We start from the raw sequence: 25,654 nt of genomic DNA, 5'->3' as shown, positions 1-25,654 counted from the left end.
ATGTAAATATATGATAGTTTATGTGCTGTCAACATTTGATAGATTTTCAAAATCCAAAAAGTGTTGAGTATCTTACTCCATTATACAGCTGTTACATTTATCAGAACTGTATTTTTGACCTTCTATACATTTTGACGACCCTTGCTAAAACAACCGTAAGTTGTCATAGAGTCCCGTGTTTACTTTCAAAGCTACATAACACAGTATGTTACATAAAGCAGGTTGCTGTGATGACAGCAATTTTTAGTCTGCGTCGTGTTTTATTTTTGCCATGGCAAATGTAATAGTGTGAATATCGTGATACAACTTCTTATTTACCCGTGTGCAACGGATTTGGATTGGTAACCTCACTCCTCAGTTTGAAATGTCTCTACCCGTGCTAGCTTTACGGTGGCGTAGCTGGCTAAGATGTTGTCAAGAGGGCAGTCACGTGCGATTGCGAGACAGAGGATTCGGGCGGTCATATATGGAAGGAAGCAAAGCTGTTAAGCAGCACAGTGAGAAGTGCTTACCTGTAGCAGTTGTTGTGGAACTTGTTGTAAGAAGACAGTGTGATGAGGCCTCCCCAGGCTGCTGACAGAGAGAAGAAAATCTGGGTGGCAGCATCCTTCCACACCTAGAGTAACACACACAAATTCACAATCACTTTTAGAGACAGAGGGATGGGTGGAGAAATGTGTGTGTGTGAACGCATGTGCGTGTGTGTGTGTCACGACTTCCGCCGAAGTCGGCCCCTCTCCTTGTTCGGGCGGCGTTCGGCGATCGACGTCACCGGCTTTCTAACCATTGCCGCTCCATTTCTCATATGTCCATTTGTTTTGTCTTGTTCCATACACACCTGTTTTTCATTCCCCAATCAATCTACATGGATTTAGTCCTCTGTTCCCCATCATGTCTTTGTGTGTAATTGTTTATTGTTACGTGATTATTTTGTCAGGCGCTGCACTTTTGTTATTAGACCGTGTTTGTGGCACTAGTATGTTTTATGTGCTGTCGTTGTTGACCGGTATTAAAGTGCGCCTGTTTAATATACTCCGCTCTCCTGCACTTGCTTCGCCTCTCATATACATGCCTAACAGTGTGAGTCTATCTGTGTGCCTGCGCGCACTTACAGTTGAAGTCGGAAGTTTACATACACTTAGGTTGGAGTCATTAAAACTCGTTGTTCAACCACTCCACAAATTTCTTGTTACCAAACTATAGTTTTGGCAAGTTGGTTAGGACATCTACTTTGTGCATAACACAAGTAATTTTTCCAACAACTGTTTACAGACAGATTATTTCACTGTATCACAATTCCAGTGGGTCAGAAGTTTACATACACTAAGTTGACTGTGCCTTTAAAGAGGTTGGAAAATTTCAGAAATTATGTTATGGCTTTAGAAGCTTATGATAGGCTAATTGACATAATTTGAGTCAATTGGAGGTGTACCTGTGGATGTATTTCAAGGCCTACCCTTCAAACTCAGTGCGTCTTTGCTTGACATCATGGGAAAATCAAAGGAAATCAGCCAAGACCTCAGAAAATAAATTGTAGACCTCCACAAGTCTGGTTCATCCTTGGGAGCAATTTCCAAATGCCTGGAGGTACCACGTTCATCTGTACAAACAATAGTACGCAAGTATAAACACCATGGGACCACGCAGCCGTCAAACCGCTCAGGAAGGAGACGTGTTCTGTCCCCTAGAGATGAACGTACTTTGGTGCGAAAAGTGCAAATCAATCCCAGAACAACAGCAAAGCACCTTGAGAAGATGCTGGAGGAAACAGGTACAAAAGTATCTATATCCACAGTAAAACAAGTCCTATATCAACATAACCTGAAAGGCTGCTCAGCAAGGAAGAAGCCACTGCTCCAAAACCGCAATAAAAAAGCCAGACTACAGTTTGCAACTGCACATGGGGACAAAAAGCATACTTTTTGGAGAGATGTCCTGTGGTCTGATGAAACAAAAATAGAACTGTTTGGCCATAATGACCATCGTTATGTTTGGAGGGAAAAGGAGGAGGCTTGCAAGCCAAAGAACACCATCCCAACCGTGAAGCATGGAGGTGGCAGCATCATGTTATGGGGGTGCTTTGCTGCAGGAGGGACTGGTGCACTTCACAAAATAGATGGAATCATGAGGAAAGGAAAATTATGTGGATATATTGAAGCAACATCTCAAGACATCAGTCAGGAAGTTAAAGCTTGGTCGCAAATTGGTCTTCCAAATGGACAATGACCCCAAGCATATTTCCAAAGTTGTGGCAAAATGGATTAAGGACAACAAAGTGAAGGTATTGGAGTGGCCATCACAAGCCCTGACCTCAATTCTACAGAAAATGTGTGGGCAGAACTGAAAAAGCATGTGCGAGCAAGGAGGCCTACAAACCTGACTCAGTTACACCAGCTCTGTCAGGAGGAATGGGCCAAAATTCACCCAACTTATTGTGGGAAGCTTGTGGGAGGCTACCTCAAATGTTTGACCCAAGATAAACAATTTAAAGGCAATGCTACCAAATACAAATTGAGTGTATGTAAACTTCTGACCCACTGGGAATGTGATGAAAGAAATAAAAGCAGAAATAAATCATTCTCTCTACTATTATTCTGACATTTCATATTACATTTTACATTTTTGTAATTTTAGCAGACGCTCTTATCCAGAGCGACTTACAGTAGTGAATGCATACATTTCATTTCATGCACTTTTTTTTTTTTTTTTTTTTACATTCTTTTGTACATTCTTAAAAGAAAGTGGTGATCCTAACTGACCTAAAACAGGGAATTTTTACTAGGATTAAATGTCAGGAATTGTGAAAAACTGAGTTTAAATGTATTTGGCTAAGGTGTATGTAAACTTCCGACTTCAACTGTACGTGTGTGTATGTATACCTTAGCATCATTGAGTTTCTCCCACTTGGGTGTGATGAAGTAGAGGATGCCGTCACCAGCCCCTGGGAGGGTCACTCCTCTGAACAACAGAATGACCAGAACCACATAGGGGAACGTAGCTGTGAAATACACCACCTCGGAGAGGGGAGAGGAAGAACGAAACGAAGGGAGAGTTAGCAGGTTTTGTGATAAGTGCACTGATTCAACACTTTTAGTTCAAGAACAAACCCACTAGAGGGCAACGTTACATAATAATTCACAGAACTACAAACTTTGTTTATGGTTCTGGGATTTCACAGGGGTAAATTATTCAAATCCAATGGAGGTACCACATGAGCAGAGAGTGAGAGATTTCTCTTACTTTCCCTGATGACTTGATTCCTTTGGCCAGGGAGAGGTAGACTATCAACCAGGCCAGGAACAGGCAGCCTGCGAGGGGCCAGCGGATGTCTCCAGGGTACTCTATCCCTTTGGAGATGTGCAAGACATTGTACCTATGGGACACGCGCGCACACACACACACACACACACACACACACAAACACACAGAGAGAGAGAGCCAGAGCCAGAGCCAGAGAGAGAGAGAGAGAGAGAGAGAGAGAGAGAGAGAGAGAGAGAGAGAGAGAGAGAGAGAGAGAAAACAGTTATTTCAGATCTGACATGTATTATTCCTTCATATCAATCAATAGCGGGAAACAATTGTGTCTATATAGCCCAATAACTGTGGCCTAATTATGTTAGAAAGGAAACCAACATTTACAGCATAGTATGAGAAATCACAAGTATCCTCAGCCAGCAGGCCTACTTCAAACATAGAACCTCTCTGTAACTCTGATGCAAGTTATTATTTTATTAAATTTTTTTAACTATATTTTCATTTAATACTTTTTTAGCTGTTTTATTGTTTGCGAGGAGAGCTTGCAAGTATGCATGTAATTATACTGTGTACACTACACTGTATCCTGTGCATATGACAAATAAACTTTGATTTGACTTACTTGAAGTACTCCTCGCTGGGGCTGACGTAAGTTTTGTTATCCGGAAAGGTCATGTTAACCAGTTTGGTCAGGTTTCCAATGGCTTGAGCCGACAGACAGAACGAGCTGTTCTTTACAGAGGTGATGTTTTTATCATGGAGGATACACGTGTCTGTCACAACCAGAAACCAACACGTCAACCAGGACAGACAGACAGACAGACTTACATACACTGTATCGAATCAGAGAAAAAAATACATCTCAACAGGAAAAGACAGACCTCTTTACAATCTGGTTTAAAAACTGTATCAACTTTCAGTTTTCTCAGGTGGTGGGTATAATGTAGAATAGATAATTGCCCAGCACACTGGTTCATACACCCAAAACAGTGATCTCTGCCATGCTTTACATATTACTGTTCCTTACATACTGTACTTGATACCCATTACAGGAAATGTCCTCTATTCTCAGATGAAAGCCATTCATCTACTGTATGGAACTTAAGCATGTTTTTTTTTATGTGTATTGATTATTTTTCTTTTAACAGAACTGTAAATACAAATTGTGCTTATTATGAAATAACCTTTTTCCCAATATTTTTTAAGATTATATCAAATGTAGCCTAGAATACACATAGAAACGTTCAGCATGTTTGACAGAGTAGATCTAGTTTCGCTTTGTATGATGATCATAAGTTTGTTGTATTACCAATGAAAGCTACGGGTTGAAACAGCATCAATGCTATTCAACGATACAGAGAAAGACCAGGGAGACGACAGCTACTGTAACTCTTACTATGACCAACAGAGGGCAGTCTTGCGCACACTGCGGCACTGCAGCAACTCCACTACTTGTAAATGTGTCAAGCAAGCAACTTTTGTGCTGAATTCACTGAAATGCAATAGACAAAACTTGCATTTTCTTAATCAAATTTCGATTTCACCCCCCCCCCCCCCATGCAACTGGGAGAAAATTATCATACTGCGAGCCTTTCTTTTATCAATTTATCTTTTTTTAATTTTTATAACACAATGTAACCTAAAAACAATTACTCATAATTGCACAAATGCAAAAACTCATTTGTCTACTGAGCCTACACCTTAATTTTGAAAATACACATTTTGTAAAAACTGCTTTTTGCTCATGATATAGATTAGATTAAAATAAAGATATTAAAAATGTCACACATTTGTAGCCTACACACAGTTGAAAAAAGAACTTGAGACCCACAGAATAAATATAAAAATCAATACAATAAACCTAGTAAGCAAAAGTAGCACTTTTGGATGTATATGAAACTAGAAAACAATGCTTAAAATAACCCGCCACTCTACACTATAGGGCAGGTTACAGGCAGAGAGACCTTAGCTGAGGGGTGCGTTGCGCATTGCGCAATGGTGAGGGGGTGCTTAGGTGTATGTGTGTGCGCATGCATGAGAGTGTGTGTGCGTTCTGGCGCATTGTGGTCTTACCTAAGAGAAGCATGTCTTTGTCCTTACAGTCCAACGTGTTCCACTCGTTCTTACAGTTAGCCCATGGCAGTGAGCCCTTCAACGAAGCGAACAGGTAGTACAGTGTCCAGCACATAATAATGTTATAGTATATGGCTATCAAGACAGATATTATCAACATGGCAATCCCGCAACCTAAAATAAATAAATGAGACGAAATATGTAAATTACTCTTAAGCAGGCAGAGGAGCTTGATCAAAAGTAATTATATCATAATAAGTAGGTTTCATTTTTTCTGAAGTTAGTGTACGTTACTAGTTTTAAATACGTTACTTTATGAGTTTGGATCGCAGCCTGTATATGCGCAGTTTACCTTGCAGAGCCGGGATGGCTTTCCACACGGACACGGGGCCCTGGCTGGCAAACTGACCCAGGGAAACCTCCAATAAAAAGATAGGGATCCCGGCGAGGCACAACATTATAAGGTAGGGGATCAAAAAAGCACCTATATACACAGGGAAACGGGGAAGCATTTCAAAGTAGCGCACAGGTACAAGTGAAAAGAGATTACTCAAACTTGGCTCACATGATTTAAAAAGAAGACTATAACAGACTTAATTCGACTGCCTTTCTCATGGAATAAAGAGATTATGTACGGCAGGTAATAATGAAATAAATGTGACATATCTGTATGTGTTATACTTATTTGCTTCCCTTGCATGTAGCCTAATTAGTTGTTTAAGGTAGCTATAATATAATAATGCATAGTGTAGACCAAACTAAATTGAAATGAAGATAGGCCTAGTAATAATAAAATATATATATATAAACAATATTTTGTTTACAGAAATTCATTATCAATCATAAAGCCTAAATAATGTAACTAAAATCCACGAAAAAGAGTAGGCTCTTAGACGCTGAAAAATAATGCTAGCTAGACGCTTTCTATAACTGTTTGGAAAATGTGTCATAGTAAAAAGTCGCCTATTCCTTTAGAGAAGAAAAGGCAGTCAAAAAGTTAAGTGAAGAATGTGTTTTTTTCGACACTAATTTAAACTCCAATGATATAGCCTAGCAAGTGAATGAATTAAAGTGATGTATTTTCGTTTGATAATGTTAAAATACATTAAGCGTACTGGTGTTTAAACAATGGCAAAACAACAATACAAATCATCCAGGATATGAACACAATTAAGTCGATTTACTCCCATTTTGTTCCTCGAATTTAATTACATCGTCAATTTCGTTCATATCAATTATGCGTGATGTCAAACATATACATCTATCATTGTGGAGCAATGGAATATCTAATTAAAATAACATTGATCAGTTTTGGAATCAGTGTTATTTCTTTTCCGCATTTAGGTGCTTTGCATTTACAACTTTAGTGACATTTGCAGTGCAGGTACATTCTCAACTCAACACTCTCCTTACCTCCACCATTTTGGAAGGCAAGGTATGGAAACCTCCACACGTTTCCCAGTCCCACGGCATAGCCAACCATGGACAGGATGAAATCCAATTTATTAGTCCAGTTTCCCCTGGCCTTATTCTCATCTCCACTCTCGTCCTCGTCTTCCTCCTGGTAAAATCAGTGGATTTTAGTGCTAGGTTTCATGTACATTAAGTAACCATATAGGACTTAAATATAGAATAGCCAATCATCAAAACGTCTCAGATCCCAAACCTCCTGCCTTACTGGGTGAAGGATTCGTTTCGTTATTCGATCTATCAAATTAGCCACAAGTATAGGCTATTTGCAACAGTAAGAACATACGAATATAACCCGCTTCAACACACATAATAATCTCGGGAACAACACTCTTTGATTGATGCGTGCATTTTAAAACATGACAGGACAAATTCATATGAATATTCATAAATACAGATCATTCCAATTTCCTTATTTCTGATTCCCCGCCAATAGGGGTAGAGGGAGACGGGACCAAGCTTATCAATGGAACACTGTCAGGCTGGCGCGCGGGCGGAAGAGGAGAGTGGCGAGGAATGCCCTCGCGGGGATTGTAACAATGGGCAGAATCCGCAGCCTTATGTAACCCATTACCTAGCGCTGTCATGGGTTTACCGAGACCAATCCCGAGAGAGCATGATGCGGGGTTTCTATCCCTCTATCTATACCTGACACACCGAGCAGCGTAGTGCGGGGGATATACCATTACTGTATGCTTATACACAAACAACCATCTTACAGTAGGCCTATTCCTTTATCTCACTGCAGTGGGAAGATTCCGTCCATTCAGCACTTTCACGACGCCGTTTTAGACCAACTTTTGTTGACAGAATGTAATCAAATAGGTAGCCTACTCTAGCCAAAGGCATAGGGTCAGAACATCGAAACAGATAGCCTACCTTTTCCGTTCTATATTTTGATCATTTTCCACAATAATTGGGAATTCTTCTAAACTATTATATTGGTGAATTCTAACCCTGATTCATAGACAATTGTAACCTCTGGTCACTGCATCTGGCCATTGTAAATGGAAACTCACTTGAATAGGCTATATAGCTCATATTCTCTCAAATCACCCCTCAGCAGCAGTCTCCAGTGCCGGACTATCTCAGAAGGAGTCCCATGGGACCGTAATTACAACTTCTCCTCAGCCGCAGCATGTCACCCCCACCTCGGCTTCCTTATCCGTGAAAGACCCGATAACACCACAGCCAATTCCCTATCCTAATAGGCAATACAGGTTGCATGTCAGATAGATCACCACTCACTCCATCCACGGTTCGCTCTCCCGACCCCGGTTGTTTGGACGATCCTCCCCGTATCGAAACAATTCGTTTGAGCCCACTTACCCCCGTCACCGCGCCGGGCTGAACAGACGTGTTGCCATCTGCGCCCAGAATGATGGTGGTCTGGCTCATGGTGGTCCAGTTGCCCGATGCATTGTTTTGATCCCCGGTGGCCCTAAGCGGGTCCCCGTACTGGACAGGGATATCCCGGGAAGCCGAGTTCGCAGCCACGGATCCAGGCACCGGCAAAGCGGCGTTTTTAAACGTCCCATAGACTTTGACTTCTCCCGGTTCTCCTGGTTTATTTTCCGTGGGACAGAAAGTTTTGCTCTCGTTGGATTGTGCTGGCTGAGGGGCCGGGTATGCGTCGGACGTTTGGTTGAAGGCATTATCCGGTTTGTTTGCTGAAACTCCCTCCGGCTGGTGCAACGGGTTAAAACCGGTAGGAGCATTGGCCGGCTGTTTGGTCATCTCTCTCTGGTCGGAGAAATCCTGCAACATGTCATTTACAGATGAAGCTCATCACACAAGACAAGGGGTAAAAAAATCATATAAAAGGCTATGCAAACAGAAACACTTTAAGATGCATTTACCAGCTCAGTGTTACCACTAATAGGCTATGAATTGAGAATTAGATTATTTTAGCGCTATTATTTTCAAATATAAAATATGGGCTAATCACCTACAATAAAAATGCAGCAGCGGTGGGTGTTTCTGCAGTATTTTAAAAGCCCTTAGTTGCATGTTTTGGCTCCGCAGCTCTGGGCTTCAGATCACGGTCTGCGGGGGTTTGCCTCTCCTGTTCGCTGTTACTGCGAGATTCTTTAATTTTACGCCCCATTTCCCCCATGTCATTCAGCTCCACACAGCCACTGATTTTTATGGGCAATAGACAAGCTGCCGGGCTCTTGACAGCTCCCCTCTCCCTGGCAGGCATGTATGATCACCGGCATCAGGCTACATCTCTGAGAGGACCCGGGCGTGCAGAAATACAAATTACTATCTCCGCATATATATCCTAACCAAGAGGAAACAAAGCAATGTAAGAGAGCGCGGGATTTCTAAACACAAACATGCTACATTTAGGTTAAAGTAAAAAAAATAAAAAAAAAAAGGGGGGGGAAGAGATCGTTTCTGCGTGTTTTGTCTACCACCTTGCATATAGTCTATAAAAAGGACATCTGATTTCGTTTTTCTTAAACTGAAAACAAATACATTCAATACAAATAGCCCACCTTGAATGGAAAAGATCGAACGAAACAAGTGTTTTTTGATTGAACTGAATGCATCTTTTGCTCAGAGATTGCCATGTGAATTGCGAGTTGTGAAAAGTTTCCGTGTGTGGAGCAGCGCTATGTAAGCTCGGTTTCAGTACCATGGACAGCGCACAACTCGGCTACTGAATACAACCCATTATCCAGCATGCAGTTTGAATAAATGAAAATATTTCCACAAAACGAAGTAAGCCTTGCTTCAACCATTTAGATAAATAAGATAACGCGTATGACAAATGTAATGTAGACTAAAGAAAATAAACAAAGTATGTAGCCTACTCACCATTTTTGAAGAGGCTTAAGACGTGCTGAAGCTGAAAGGCTGAAAAACAGCTGTAAAGAGAACTGGAAGATGTAGGAGTGGATTTGGCTGTGCTTAGTGCAAAGCTTTCTATACCTCAGTGGGAAATATTGGGTTTGCGTCAGTGCGGAGCAAGGTGCCCTTCGCTTGACATTTTCTTGATAATAAGAGTTTGATAAATCATTGGCCTTGGATTCTTATTTTTAAAGCTACACCGGGTGAAGACGCGCGGGAACGTGCGCATGTTGTTCACGCACATGCCGCTCAGTGTGTGCGTGCTTGGACTGACTCATTCACCAGCTGATTAATAATACACTTTTCTCGAGGGGATGTGTAAGTACACACGAGCTAGGGAGGATTTGCATGTAGGCCTAGATTACATTTTGGGGAATGAGAATGCATGCAGCACGTCAATTCGTAAGAGAACATGTACCATTTGTGGGAGAGAAGATTACATTGATTGGGAAACTATTTCGTTTAGATGGTTAATATGGTTTCTATTGTGTTGTATGTATTCCTACTTTGCGCAAATGCAATTGAACATTTCTTAAGAAAGTAATATGTTGAAAATACTGAAAACGTAACTTAACATCTAGTATCATATATTACTTATTTCGCCTATATTTTAATATTAGGATCACATATAATTGTATAGGCTACGACATATGATTATCAATATTAAAAGCAGATTTTTCGTTTCCATAAAGCCTGTGTCAGTAAATGTTTTACACAGACTATACAGTTTGGGCTATACTTTATATTTATAAAACATTATAAATATCCAACAATTATTTACACCTTTTTCCTTGTACAAATATTTGTGAAGTGTGTCATGACAAAAACTGCAGACTGCTGCAAAGTCTTAAAGCCTCCAGGCTATATATAGACTTTACTACGCTTCAAGGAATTTAAGTACACATGCGATGTACGGCTATACGTTTCTGTGTGCGTCACCGAAACAAGCACTGATCAAGTGTAGAAAAAAGTGGGCGAGATCTTCATGAAACGACTGAAGCTACTCATTTGTTAACCTCTTACGCAAGAAGGACACTTAAAAAAACAAAAACACGTGGTCATTGAGGTATCGCGCTACACTGGAGGCTTTGGAACTTTCCCAGCACCACAAATAGCCTGTCCTAAAATACTGCATTGCGCACGGCATTGTTCAGCTTTCTCTTCTCTGATAACGAAGTGTACCCCTAATTCAAAATTGGTTCATTCTCGTGGGCAAAAAATCCCATGAGCATCCTATTTTGTTGTTATTTAGACAACCGTTATGCAACCAACCCAAACCCTTGAGAAAGATACAGAAATAATCCGAATAACACAACCCCGCAGAAACGGTCCAGCGACCTCGCAGTTTCTTTAAACGAGCTCGCCACTGTAGCCCGCGTACCTTATTAAATGTGCGATAAACACCTGCAATGCTTGCTGCGCCCGTGTGGCCCGCGCCCCTCGTAAATCTGGGCCTCTACAGATAAGGGCCTCGCGCAGCTAAATTAGCTGGCTGCTCCAAGGTTTAATTACTTTGTCAACAGAGGATAATTGTAATTGATTTCTGCTCCTCTTTCCTTGTACTTCTCAACACCTTCCCCAAGACACAGAATGGGAGAGGGCAGGAGACAGACTACTCTTAGAAGAAAAGGTTATTCGAGGATCCTTTTTGAGTTGCCACTGTGGGGGAACCTTTTTTGAAATGCAAGGTTCCTCGAGGAACCTTTTTGAAAATGTTCTTTGAAGAACCTTCAAGGAACCTCTTCAGGAGGCATGTTTTTTTTTGTACACTTTTATTATTAACGATATTTAGCAATAATAATAATAGCCTGATAACAATAATCTATAATCACACAACATCCATGGTTAATTTAAGATTTGTCAAAAGTATATACATATGTTATTGACATTTTAATTAGGTATATTAAACATGAAACAACAATAACATATGAAAACAATATATCCAAAACAAAACAACAAGCTCATACTTTGGAGTAAACACTTTTTTTTTTTAAATGAATGGATATTATCCATATATATATTATATTTGGAAAGCTTAAGATATTGAAGTGGTCATGGCGTTACTTTAATGCTACACCACACACATGGAAAGACTTGATTCGTGCTCATCCATTATTTACCCTACTCCACGCAAGAAGACACATACATTTGCACAGGAGGTGTGACAGCAAAGCATGCTATAGTCAAAGCTCAGATTTAAACCAATTACATAACCGTTGGTTACCAACCACCACAGACAGATGAAGGCATGGAGTTCCAAAGTCTGGGTGGTGCCCTGGAGAACACCCTGTTGCCAAAATGTTGGGATGGATTTGGGGATGATGATATCAGAGGAGGCTGGTGGTGGGAGGAGCTATAGGAGGAGGGGCTCATTTCTGGCCTCAACTGAAGGCCCAGCACTCTTTCTTGCCTTATCTTTTGGCTGAAACATTTGGTGAACAATGTCTGTAAGAAAACATTGTTTGAAGTAGTGACATTTCAGATAATCTGTAAGCAAGACAAGTCATAGAAATCAAGTGGTGTTTGCATGTATTTGCGCTATTGCTAAAGTTTTGTTGGTGACCTGGTATGCAGAAATCACTGAGCGGAGCTATAATTCTATAACACAACATACAGTGCCTTCAGAAAGTATTCACACCCCTTAACTTTTTCCACATTTTGTTGTGTTACAGCCTGCATTTAAAATGGATTAAATTGTGATGTTGTGTCACTGATCTACACACAATACCCCATAAGTTTTATTTGTAGAACATTTTAGAAATTAATAAAAAATGTAAAGCTGAAATGTCTAGTCAATAAGTATTCAACCTGTTTGTGCTTAACAAATTGCATAACACGTTGCATGGACTCATTCCGTGTTCAATAATAGTGGTTAACATTTTTTTTTAATGACTATCCCATCTCTGTACCCTACACATACAGATAAAGGTCCCTCAATCAAGTAGTGAATTTCAAGCACAGATTTCAACCACAAAGACCAGGGAGGCTTTTCAATGCCTCGCAAAGACGCTGACAGCTGACGCTGAATAATATCCCTTTGAGCATGGTGAAGTTATTAATTAGGCTTTGGATGGTGTATCAATACACCCAGTCACTACAAAGATACAGGTGTCCTTCCTTACTCAGTTGCCAGAGAGGAAGGAAACTGCTCAGGGATTTCACCATGAGGCCAATTGTGATTTTAAAACAGTTAGAGTTTAATCGTTGTGATATGAGAAAACTGAGGACGGATCAACAACACTGTAGTTACTCCACAATACTAATCTAAAAAACTGAGTGAAAAGAAGGAAGCCTGTACAGAATAAAAATAAACACGCATCTTGTTGCAACAAGGCACTTAAGTAATACTACAAAAAATGTGGCAAAGAAATTAACTTTTTGTCCTGAATACAAAGCATTATGTTTGGGGCAAATCCAACACAACACATCATATTTTCAAGCATGGTGGTGGCTGCATGTTATCAGTATGCTTGTCATCGGCAAGGAATAGGGAGTTTTTAGGATAAAAAGAAAGAATACAGCTATAAGCACAGGCAAAATCCTAGAGGAAAACCTGGTTAAGTCTGCTTTTCAACAGACACTGGGAGACAAATTCACCTTTCAGCAGGACGACATTGAATGTTACTGAGTGGCCTAGTTACAGTTTTGACTTAAATCATCTTGAAAATCTATGGTAAGACTTGAAAATGGCTGTCTGGCAACTTGAGGAATAAAAAATGAATAATGGGCACAATCCAGGTGTACGATCCAGGTGTGCAAAGCTCTTAGAAATATCCAAAAAGAGTCACAGCTGTAATCGCCGCCAAAGGTGCTTCTACAATGTATTGACTCAGGGGTGTGAACACTTATGTAAATTAGATATTTATGTATTTAATTTCCAATAAATTTGCAAACATTTCTAAAAACACTTTTTCACTTTGCCATTATGGGGTATTGTGTGTAGATGGTTGAGATCTAAAAATCTACGAAATACATTTTGAATTCAGGCTGTAACACAGCAAAATGTGGACTAAGTCAAGGGGTATGAATACTTACTGAAGGCACTGTACAACCTGTGGAAATTGTGCTTAGAAAGAAATCCACTCACCCATGGCTCTGCACCCTTGTGCTTTAAGCATAGATATCTTGCAAGTATCTTTCTGCCGATGGCTCTAAACTCCTTGCTGTCCTCTATGTTTGGAAATTTTGAAGTGTAGACATGGACTGTCTCCTCTACTAGTTTACTCCACACAGCATCTACTTCTTCCTTTGTCTATCACTCCACACTCACTCACTCACACGCATGCATGCACGCACACACGCACAAACATTAATTCAACAGATATCAAAATCGTCTCAGTTCTTGTAGCCCTAGTGTCATATGGTGCCATATGGTGCCATTTAGTGGTGTAGTGTGGCCGACTTTGAATGCAGCAACTAATCATTGTCAAATCCATTAGAGGCTAATTCATTGTTTGAATCTATATACTACATCTGGAGTCAATCTGACTTATGGTTCATGAGAAGATTAGCATATGTGCTAACGTGCATCTATAGGTACAGTGCGGCCATATTTAAATGCAGCAACCATTTTTTCTTAGAACCATTAAAGACTGATGTAATGAGACTAAATACAAAATCTGGAGTGAACCTGATGTATGGTTCATGAGGAGAAGATGACTGCAGATGATTTTGAGCGTTAGCATTACACATTTAAAGAATGAGTTGTTAACATTTTTGTTTTTTGAGATATCAATACCAAATTCAGTGTGGTTCATCTTAGGGATGTCCATGATAGCAATAACACGTTTCAAGTTGATAGGCCACTGTGGAGTGGATTTACACTGGTTTAAATGGACATGTCTGAGTTTTGATTTGTCAATAACCCTGCCATCTTTAAACCAATCCCTTAGCTTTCAAATTAGAACAAAAAGTCACCAATCTATGCTTGAGTTATTTAACCATGTAAAAAAAAAGAAAATACAATAATAATATGTCTTCACAGCTTTGCGGTGAACCCCTAATAAGACCATTTATTCATGGCACAAGTATTGAAAGACGCGGGACACTGAGAAGTGGAAAAATAGCTTTATTAAGCAAAACCAAAGTCACCACCTGATTACAAACCAGCTATCCTTTATTTTTCAGAACTTATGATTCATGATCTAAGGAAGAGAGTGGAAAAGCATTCTGTTGTCAGCAGAGCTCAATGGAGTATGCAGAGGGGGAGGTTTTTGTCAGATTTTTTTTAGGGCAGAAATAAAACTCACTATGATTGCGTCCCAAATGGCACCGTATTCCCTACATAGTGCACTACTTTTGACCAGAGCTTTATGCCATTTGGGATGCAGACTATATGCTGCTAGTAGTAGACCTGCCAATCTGGAAAAAGTGCTTGCTTTTTCTTGTTAAAGGCTGTCATCTGTCATCCTAGATCAAACAGTGATCGGGTGACACAAAGTTAGGCAAGAAAACACGTTACATTTAGTTTTATAAGGCAAATTTCAATGGGTTAAAGGGCAAACCTGGTGAAAATGGGCACAATGGAAATAAACTCTGCAAAAAAAATCTATGTCCTCTCACTGGCAACTGCGTTTATTTTCAGCAAACTTAACATGTGTAAATATTCGTATTAACATAACAAGATTCATCAACTGAGACATAAACTGAACAAGTCCCACAGACATGTGACTAACAGAAATTGAATAATGTGTCCCTGAACAAAGGGGGGGTCAAAATCAAAAGTAACTGTCAGTATCTGGTGTGGCCACCAGCTGCATTAAGTAAAGTAGTGCAGCTCCTCCTCATGGACTGCACCAGATTTGCCAGTTCTTGCTGTGAGACGTTACCCCACTCTTCCACCAAGGCACCTGCAAGTTCCCGGACATTTCTGGGGGGAATGGCCCTAGCACTCACCCTCCGATCCAACAGGTCCCAGACGTGCTCAATGGGATTGAGATCCGGGCTCTTCGCTGGCCATGGCAGAACACTGACATTCCTGTCTTGCAGGAAATCACGCACAGTACGAGCAGTATGGCTGGTGGCATTGTCATGCTGGAGGGTCATGTCAGGATGAGCCTGCAGGAAGGGTACCACATGAGGGAGGAGGTCTTCCCTGTAACGTACAGCGTTGAGATTGCCTGCAATGACAACAAGCTCAGTCCGATGATGCTGTGACAGTCGGCCCCAGACCGTGACGGACCCTGTGGGTTTGTGCCCATAGACAACATTGTTGCCGGTGATGTCTGGTAAGGACCTGCCTTACAACAGGCCTACAAGCCCCCAGTCCAGCCTCTCTCAGCCTATTGCGGACAGTCTGAGCACTGATGGAGGGATTCGGCGTTCCTGTTGTAACTCGGGCAGTTGTTGTTGCCATCCTGTACCTGTCCCACAGGTGTGATGTTCGGATGTACCGATCCTGTGCTGGTGTTGTTACACGTGGTCTCCCACTGCGAGGATGATCAGCTGGCCATCCTGTCTCCCTGTAGCGCTGTCTTAGGCATCTCACAGTATGGACATTGCAATTTATTGCCCTGGCCACATCTGCAGTCCTCATACCTCCTTGCAGCATGCCTAAGGCATGTTCACACAGATGATTAGGGGCATCTTTCTTTTGGTGTTTTTCAGTCAGTAGAAAGGCCTCTTTAGTGTCCTAAGTTTTCATAACTGTGACCTTAATTGCCTACCATCTGTAAGCTGTTAGTGTCTTAACGACAGTTCCACAGGTGCATGTTCATTCATTGTTTATGGTTCATTGAACAAGCATGGAAAACAGTGTTTAAACCCTTTACAATGAAGATCTGTGAAGTTATTTGGATTTTTACGAATTCTCAACCAATCAGTCAATTATCAAACATAAACACTTGGACTATGGATGTGTTAATAGTTACTTTCATACAGTTATTATGCTTCAAGACATGCAAATATACAGAAAGGATGAACATTCAGATTTTTTCAGCAACAGTACCCACCAAGTACCCTTTTCAGATGACCTAAACCAGGGCTCCCCAAATCTGTTCCTGGAGAGCCACCGTCCTGTAGGTTTTCACTCCGATCCTAATCTAGCACACCTGATTCTAACAATTAGCTGATTTATAAGCTGAACCAGGTTAGTTACAACTGGGGTTGTAGCGAAAACCTACAGGAGGGTAGCTCTCCAGGAACAGGGTTGGAGACCCCTGACGTAGACACTATGAGAAAACTGCAGGAGACCCCACTGTACCAGGAGAGCTTTACCTCGTAAGAACTCAACTTTCTGGGCCAGAGATACTGAAACTGTAATGACATTCTTCAGGGGTAAAATGTTCAAGCATGCAGCCAAATAGGATAGTCACAGATTGTGACCAAAGTTACTGAACATATCAATATAAACCAGGGATGGGCAACTTTTGCCTCAGCCCAAGCTGACACACCTGACTCCAACAATCAACTAACTCATGATCTTCAGTTTAGAATACAATTAGTTGAATCACCTGTATATGCTAGGAATGGGGAAAAAGGCCCTGATGAATTGGGGCTGTTCTGAGGCTTTTCCTAATATATATATATATATAAAGTCTTGGCCAAAAGTTTTGAGAATGACACAAATATTAATTTCCACAAAGTTTGCTGCTTCAGTGTCTTTAGATATTTTTGTCAGATGTTACTATGGAATACTGAAGTATAATTACAAGCATTTCAGAAGTGTCAAAGCCTTTAATTGACAATTACATGAAGTTGATGCAGAGTCAATATTTGCAGTGTCGACCCTTCTTTTTCAAGACCTCTACAATCCACCCTGGCATGCTGTCAATTAACTTCTGGGCCACCTCCTGACTGATGGCAGCCCATTCTTGCATAATCAATGCTTGGAGTTTGTCAGAATTTGTGGGTTTTTGTTTGTCCACCCGCCTCTTGAGGATTGACCACAAGTTCTCAATGGGATTAAGGTCTGGGGAGTTTCCTGGCCATGGACCCAAAATATCGATGTTTTGTTCCCCGAGCCACTTAGTTATCACTTTTGCCTTATGGCAAGGTGCTCCATCATGCTGGAAAAGGCATTGTTCGTCACCAAACTGTTCCTGGATGGTTGGGAGAAGTTGCTCTCGGAGGATGTGTTGGTACCATTCTTTATTCATGGCTGTGTTCTTAGGCAAAATTCAGAGTGAGCCCACTCCCTTGGCTGAGAAGCAACCCCACACATGAATGGTCTCAGGATGCTTTACTGTTGGCATGACACAGGACTGATGGTAGCGCTCACCTTGTCTTTCTCCGGACAAGCTTTTATACGGATGCCCCAAACAATCGGAAAGGGGATTCATCAGAGAAAATGACTTTACCCCAGTCCTCAGCAGTCCAATCCCTGTACCTTTTGCAGAATATCAGTCTGTCCCTGATGTTTTTCCTGGAGAGAAGTGGCTTCTTTGCTGCCCTTCTTGACACCAGGCCATCCTCCAAAAGTCTTCTCCTCACTGTGCATGCAGATGTTCCTGAGAATGGCAGCAGAATTGCATGGCAAAGAGGGATGAATTGCAATTCATCTGATCACTCTTAATAACATTCTGGAGTATATGCAAATTGCCATCATACAAACTGAGGCAGCAGAGTTTGTGAAAATTAATATTTGTGTCATTCTCAAAACGTTTGGCCACGACTGTACACTGAGTATACCAAAAATTAGGAACACCTTCCTAATATTGAGTTGCAAACCCCATCCCCTTTTGCCCTCAGAACAGCCTCAATTCGCCAGGGCATGGACCCTCCAAGTTATCGAAAGCATTCCACAGGGATGCTGGCCCATGTTGACTCTAATGTTTCCCACAGTTGTGTCAAGTTGGCTGGATGTCCTTTGGGTGGTGGACCATTCTTGATACAAACAGGAAACTGTTGAGTGTGAAAACCAGTGCAACCTGGCACCTACTACCATACCCCTTTCAAAGGAACTTAAATATTTTGTCTTGCCGATTCACCCTCAATGGCACAAATACACAATTGATGTCTCAATTGTCTTAAGGCTTAAAAATTCTTCTTTAACCCATCTCTTTCCACTTTATCTACACTGACTGAAGTGGATTCAACAAGTGACATCAATAAAGAATCATAGCTTCTCCTGGTCAGTCTGTCATGGAAAGAGCAGGTGTTCTTAATGTTTTGTATACTCAGTGTACATTTATTTTATATTCAGTGAATATGGCCGAAATCTATCATTACCTCAAAAATGTCAACTTTAACTGCATTTACACTTGCCCCCTTAGTTCCAATATCTCTACCACAGAATGTCAGATCCTTATTGTTCAGAAGTGTCTTTCTGTGTAGTTTGATGGGCTCTACACTGTCTGTGAAAGTAATTTTTGTTAACTAATGCCCAATTTTGGTCAAAATGATGGAAAATATACTTTGTCTTTGTATATGCATGACTTAAAGCATAATAATTATGGCAAAAGTAACAAACATGTTTATTCCATAATCTAAGTATGTACTGTATGTATGCAAATAGTCAGTTTATATTATCATAGTATGTTCAGTGAATTTGGTCAACATTTGTGACTATCCCATTTGGCTGCTTGTACATTTTATCCCTTAAAAATTACATTATAGTTTCAATATCTCTGGCCCAGAAAGTCACATTCTTACGAGGTGAAGTTCTTCTGGTTGAGTGGGGTCTCCTGCAGTTTTCTCAAAGGGTCTACACCAGTGCTCTCCAACCCTGTTCCTGGAGAACTACCATCATGTAGGTTTTCATTCCTACCCTAATCTAGCACACCGGATTATAATATTTAGCTGGTTTACAAGAGGAATCAGGTTAGTTACAACTGCGGTTGGAGTGAAACCCTACAGGAGGATAGTTCCCCAAGGACAGAGTTGGAGAGCCCTGGCCTACATCCTCTGAGAAGGGTAATTGGTGGTGCTACAGACCATAACTGTATCTGAAAACATCAGAATGTTCAACCTTTCTGTATATTTGCATGTCTTAATGCATAAAACTGTATGAAAAGTAACTATTAATGTATCCATTCCATAGTCTAAGTGCTTATGTTTGATAATCCACTCAGTTTTGTTGATCATTTCAGGATATTTGACCTAAATCTATTACTATTTCCATTATGCCCATTTTTACCAGATTTGACCATTAACCGATTGACTGCCTTAAAAATAAAAAAATGTATGTTTTATCCAGCCTAACTTTGTGTATCAGGACAAAATGAGAATGTCACAGGAAAGTGTTGACCCTGTGCAAAACTGAAAAACGTTTCCACAGCCAATTTTTGAGAAATGGCGCTTGCCAAGAAATCAACTCAGATTCTGTATGAGGGAATGTCTTTATTAACAGGTATGGCATTAAAATGCAGTGAACTCCACAGCTTGTTGTTCAAGCACACTTCATACTCTGTCAGTCTACCTTTTCATTTTTTAAATTTATTAATCCCTACATTTACTGCTCCATATGAAGATAAGTTGTTTCTGATTCCATAAGAGTTAAACATTTCATAATAAAAACCATAATAATACTAATTGTTTTGGCAAAGTCTGGGGAATATTTCAGTTCAGCCACACTATTGAAGATGTCATCATAGTCATGTGATCAGTGAACTCACTGCAGGCTGTAGGTCTGCTTCATGTCATGGAGGTCAAAGGTGATGAACAGTGAGCGGGGGTCCTTTTTGTTTTTGCGTATGGTGATCCGTCCCTGAAGCTCCTCCCCTAAAGAGGAAAACCACCAATAAAAGTGAGAGGCTGAGCACCAACCTTTGACTTCTGTTCACCTGTATTGGAGCGCTGCAGGGTGAAGTTCCCCTAGGAACAGATCTAAGATCAGCTTCCTCTCCCCCAATCCTAAACTCGACCATTAATGGTAATACGCTACACTGAGTCTAGAGGCAGAACGTCTCCCAGGCAGTAGAGAGTAGGGCTATTTAGTTACAGTCCCGGAGTGCCACATCAACATCAGCAGATTGAATATACTCTCAGGCCAATAATTCAAAATCAATACATAATAAATACATGAATTGATCAGAGTAAAATGTATTAAATGCAGGTACTCCAAAGCGCCAATGTGTTTGTCTATGTGTGAGAGAGAGAGAGCGAGCGAGAGTGAGTGACTGTGTGAGAGAGGGAGAGAGAGAGAGAGAGAGAAAGAGAGAGGATTTGATGCATGTAGAAGAGTGGATGTGTGTAGGGACATACAGTGAACTCCAAAAGTATTGGGACAGTGACACATTTTTAGTTGTTTTTGCTCCAGCACTTCGACATTAATGTGGATGCTACCATGATTACGGATAATCCTCAATGATGTGTGAGAATAATGATTAGTGATAAAGTTAAAGATGCACAAATAGCATACTCCCGCCAAAAAATATTGGGGTAATATTTTTGTGCATCTAACTTTCTCACTCATAATTATTCACGATTCATTCAGGATTATCCGTAATCATGGTAGCATCCATATTAATGTAGAAGTGTTTAGAAAAATATTATATTCTTATTTACAGTCAACTTTACTCCAAATTGACACAATACATTATTTACCATTCATTTCTATTGAGCACCTTAGATTATTATCTGAAACACATCCAAAACAAATAGCAAATGCATCCAACAAATGTGTAGAGTCACAAGCTTGATGTAGTCAGTGTGTGCTATGAATATGGGACCAAATGCTTAACCTTTTACTACTTTAATACGCAAGTGAATTTGTCCCAATACTTTTTTTTTTAGTGGGGGAGACTATGTAATGGTTCAAACTCAAATAAAAGTTTTCACTTTAACCACATAGTCATTGCATAATTTCAAATCCAAAGTGCTGAAGCAGAGAGCCAAAGCAACAAATGTGTCACTGTCCCTATACTTTTGGAGCTTACTGTATATGTGCTTTGGTATGTGCCTATGAATGAGAGAGACAGAGCACTTGTGTGTGAGTGAGAGAAAGTGTGTGTGAGTGTGCGTCAGAGAGACAGATAGGGTGTGTGTGCATAGCCAGATGGTGTGGCGAACCTCACGTGTTTCAGTATGATTGCACACCATAGCGTGTTGGCAATACAGGGGGGCCAGGAGGAGAAGGTGATAATTACAACATATAATCACTTTGATTAACTTCACGTGTGTCTGCCGGGGGTAAATTAATGTTTACCCAATCGGCAAACAAGTCCTCCTCTATGCCAAGCATTCCCTATTGATGGAGGTTAGAGGAGGACATGGAGAGGGGGGGGGGGGGGGGGGGAATGCTGACGGTGGCGTTTTCCTGAGCGAAGCTGCTGCTGCCGATGACTGTCATCTGAACTGTCACTGTGGCGACACTGTCAACGTAGCGAAGTCTCTGGGCGCCACGCTCCGAGGCTGTCACTCCATTACAGCAGAGTGATGTACACACTGGAGCAGAGGAAGCGGAGGAGAGAGTGTGTGTGGGTATGAGAGTTAATAGTGTATCGGTTTGTGTATTACTACGTGTGTGTGTGTGTTTTTGGCGGGGTGTATGAGAGTGAATATGTGTGTATCAGTTTCTCTGTGTATTAATAACAGGGTCGCTCTTGAATTGTGGTGGCATTTGGGCATGGCATTTTGGAAATGAACTCTTCCCATCCTAAATCAACTAATATGACTTTAAATAATTGTTACCAGTATTATAACATTGTGCCACTACAACCAGTAGGGGAGTAACACCAATGACGGTAACTAATGACACATTTTAGGTAATTGAGGATTTTCTTAAAGTAATAATGTAGTGAAAATCTCACTTTTAGAACTAAAACTTCCCCAGAGTCAGATGAAGTCTTGGATACCATTTTTATGTCTCTTTGTCCAGTATGAAGGAAGATAGAGGTAGTTTCGCGAGCCAATGCTAACTAGCGTTAGCACAATAACTGCGAAGGGTCTCTTTGACAAAATCCCAAAGAATCCCTTTAACTCATACACAAATAATGTTGTTGACTCGTCCTATACTCGTGTTTGTGGCCAAAACATACATTTGAGAAAAAAACACTTAAAAAACCCTACCTCAAACTTGTATCTCAAACAGGCTGTTCCAAAAATGCTTGCTAATTCCTCATATAAGGTGACGTCACATTGGCTCATTAGCTGAGCTGGCTAATCAGCGGATTACTTTAATATACACACACACACACACACACGTATGTACACACATACATACATACATACATACATACGTGTATATATATACACACATACATACATACATGTGTATATATATACACACATATATATATATATATATATACATACATTATATATATATACATACATACATATATAAATATACACATATATATACACATATATATATATATATATAAATATACACATATATATACACATATATATATATATATATATATATATACACACACACACACACACATATATATATATATATACACACACACTACCGTTCGAAAGTTTGGGGTCACTTAGAAATGTGTTTATCATTCATGAAAATAGTTGCAAATTGAATAGGAAATATAGTCAAGACATTGACAAGGCTATAAATAATGATTTTTCATTGAAATAATAATTGTGTCCTTCAAACTTTGCTTTTGTCAAAGAAACCTCCATTTGCAGCAATTACAGCCTTGCAGACCTTTGGCATTCTACTTGTCAATTTGTTGAGGTAATTTGAAGAGATTTCACCCCATGCTTCCTGAAGCACCTCCCACAAATTGGATTGGCTTGACGGGCACTTCTTACGGTCAAGCTGCTCCCACAACAGCTCAATAGGGTTGAGACCCGGTGACTGTGCTGGCCACTCCATTATAGACAAAATACCAGCTGACTGCTTCTTCCCTAAAAGGTTATTGCATAGTTTGGAGCTGTGTTTTGGGTCATTGTCCTGTTGTAGGAGAAAATTGGCTCCAATTAAGCGCCGTCCACAGGGTATGGCATGCAGTTGCAAAATGGCGTAATAGCATTCCTTCTTCAAGATCCCTTTACCCTGTATAAATCTCCCACATGACCACCACCAAAGCACCCCCTGACCATCACATTGCATTCCTCCAGCATCTTTTCATTTTTTCTGCGTCTCACAAATGTTCTTCTTTGTAATCCGAACACTTCAAACGTAGATTCGTCTGTCTATAACACTTTTTTCCAATCTTCCTCTGTATAGTGTCTGTGTCCTTTTGCCCATCTTAATCTTTTCTTTTTATTGGCCAGTCTGAGATAAGGCTTTTTCTTTGCAACTCTGCCTAGAAGGCCAGCATCCCAGAGTTGCCGCTTCACTGTTGACATTGATAATGGTGATTTGCGGGTACTATTTAATGAAGCTGCCAGTTGAGGACTTGTGAGGCATCTGTTTCTCAAACTAGACACTCTAATGTACTTGTCCTCATGCTCAGGTGTGCACTGGGGCCTCCCACTCCTCTTTCTATTCTGGTTAGAGCCAGTTTGCACAGTTTTGTGAAGGGAGTAGTACACAGCGTTGTACGAGATCTTCAATTTCTTGGCAATTTCTTGCATGGAATAGCCTTCAATTCTCAGAACAAGAATAGACTGATGAGTTTCAGAAGAAAGTTATTTGTTTCTGGCCATTTTGAGCCTGCAATCAAACCCACAAATGCTGATGCTCCAGATACTCAACTAGTCTAAAGAAGGCCAGTTTTATTGCCTCTTTAACCAGTACAACAGTTTTCAGCTGTGCTAACATGATTGCAAAAGGGTTTTCTAATGATCAATTAGCCTTGTAAAATTATAAACTTGGATTAGCTAACGTGCCATTGGAACATAGGAGTGATGGTTGCTTATAATGGGCCTCTGTACGCCTACGTAGATATTCCATTAAAAATCAGCCGTTTACACACACACACACACTACCAGTCAAAAGATTGGACACACCTACTCATTCAAGGGTTTTTCTTTATTTTTACTACTTAATAGTGAAGACATCAAAACTATGCCAACAGTGTGTAAAGCTTTCATCAAAGCAAAGGGTGGCCTCTTTGAAAAATCTAAAATATATTATGATTTGTTTGACACTTTTTTGGTTACTACATGATTCCATATGTGTTATTTTCAGTTTTGATGTCTTCACTATTATTCTACAATGTAGAAAACAGTACAAATAAAGAAAACCCTTGAATGAGTAGGTGTGTCCAAACTTTTGACTGGTACTGTGTGTGTGTGTGTGTGTGTGTGTGTGTGTGTGTGTGTAAACGACATATTTTTTGTATATATGTATATGTGTGGCCAAAAGCTTTGAGAATGACACAAGTATTAATTTTCACAAATTCTGGTGCCTCAGGTTGTATGATGGCAATTTGTATTGACTCCAGAATGTTATGAAGAGTGAATAGATGAATTGCAATTAATTGCAAAGTCCCTCTTTGCCATGCAAATTAACTGAATCCCCAAAAAACATTTCCACTGCATTTCAGCCCTGCCACAAAAGGACCCGCTGACATCATGTCAGTGATTCTCTCGTTAACACAGGTGTGAGTGTTGACGAGGACAAGGCTGGAGATCACTTTGTCATGCTGATTGAGATCGAATAACAGACTGGAAGCTTCAAAAGGAGGGTGGAGCTTGGAATCATTGTTCTTCCTCTGTCAACCATGGTTACCTGCAAGGAAACACGTGCCGTCATCATTGCTTTGCACAAAAAAGGGCTTCACAGGCAAGGATATTGCTGCCAGTAAGATTGCACCTAAATCAACCATTTATTGGATCATCAAGAACTTCAAGGAGTGTGGTTCAATTGTTGTGAAGAAGGCTTCAGGGTGCCCAAGACAGTCCAGCAAGTGCCAGTACCGTCTCCTAAAGTTGATTCAGCTGCGGGATCGGGGCACCACCAGTACAGAGCTTTCTCAGGAATGGCAGCAGGCAGGTGTGAGTGCATCTGCACGCACAGTGAGGCAAAGACTTTTGGAGGATGGCCTGGTGTCAAGAAGGGCAGCAAAGAAGCCACTTCTCTCCAGGAAAAACATCAGGGACAGACTGATATTCTGCAAAAGGTACAGTGATTGGACTGCTGAGGACTGGGGTAAAGTCATTTTCTCTGATGAATCCCCTTTCCGATTGTTTGGGGCATCCGGGAAAA

General features: G+C 40.6%; 2 protein-coding genes across 3 annotated transcripts in view; both read right to left on the bottom strand.

Moving 5' to 3' along the window:
• slc6a5 (solute carrier family 6 member 5) overlaps window positions 1–10,023 on the bottom strand; it is a 46,446-nt gene extending 36,423 nt beyond the window's left edge. The window contains exons 1-9 of the mRNA XM_029722200.1: window positions 9,622–10,023; window positions 8,128–8,556; window positions 6,742–6,889; window positions 5,681–5,812; window positions 5,329–5,502; window positions 3,878–4,028; window positions 3,241–3,373; window positions 2,880–3,014; window positions 513–616 (exon numbers count right to left, since the gene is read on the bottom strand). Of these exons, the coding sequence (XP_029578060.1) occupies window positions 513–616; window positions 2,880–3,014; window positions 3,241–3,373; window positions 3,878–4,028; window positions 5,329–5,502; window positions 5,681–5,812; window positions 6,742–6,889; window positions 8,128–8,556; window positions 9,622–9,624 (1,409 nt within the window). The 5' untranslated portion in view covers window positions 9,625–10,023. The remainder of the gene's footprint in view (window positions 1–512; window positions 617–2,879; window positions 3,015–3,240; window positions 3,374–3,877; window positions 4,029–5,328; window positions 5,503–5,680; window positions 5,813–6,741; window positions 6,890–8,127; window positions 8,557–9,621) is intronic.
• A 9,889-nt stretch (window positions 10,024–19,912) lies between these two features.
• The window catches only part of prmt3 (protein arginine methyltransferase 3), a 108,139-nt gene continuing 102,397 nt past the window's right edge, over window positions 19,913–25,654 (bottom strand). For both annotated transcript variants that reach the window (XM_029722198.1, XM_029722197.1), the window contains exon 16: window positions 19,913–20,313. In XM_029722198.1, coding sequence (XP_029578058.1) covers window positions 20,204–20,313 — 110 coding nt within the window. In that variant the 3' untranslated portion in view covers window positions 19,913–20,203. The remainder of the gene's footprint in view (window positions 20,314–25,654) is intronic.

Source organism: Salmo trutta, chromosome 29 (genome assembly GCF_901001165.1).
Source record: "Salmo trutta chromosome 29, fSalTru1.1, whole genome shotgun sequence".
In the NCBI taxonomy this organism is placed as follows: Eukaryota; Metazoa; Chordata; class Actinopteri; order Salmoniformes; family Salmonidae; genus Salmo; species Salmo trutta.
Note: the sequence above shows the minus strand (reverse complement) of the source record. Positions and strands in the feature narration are given on the sequence as shown.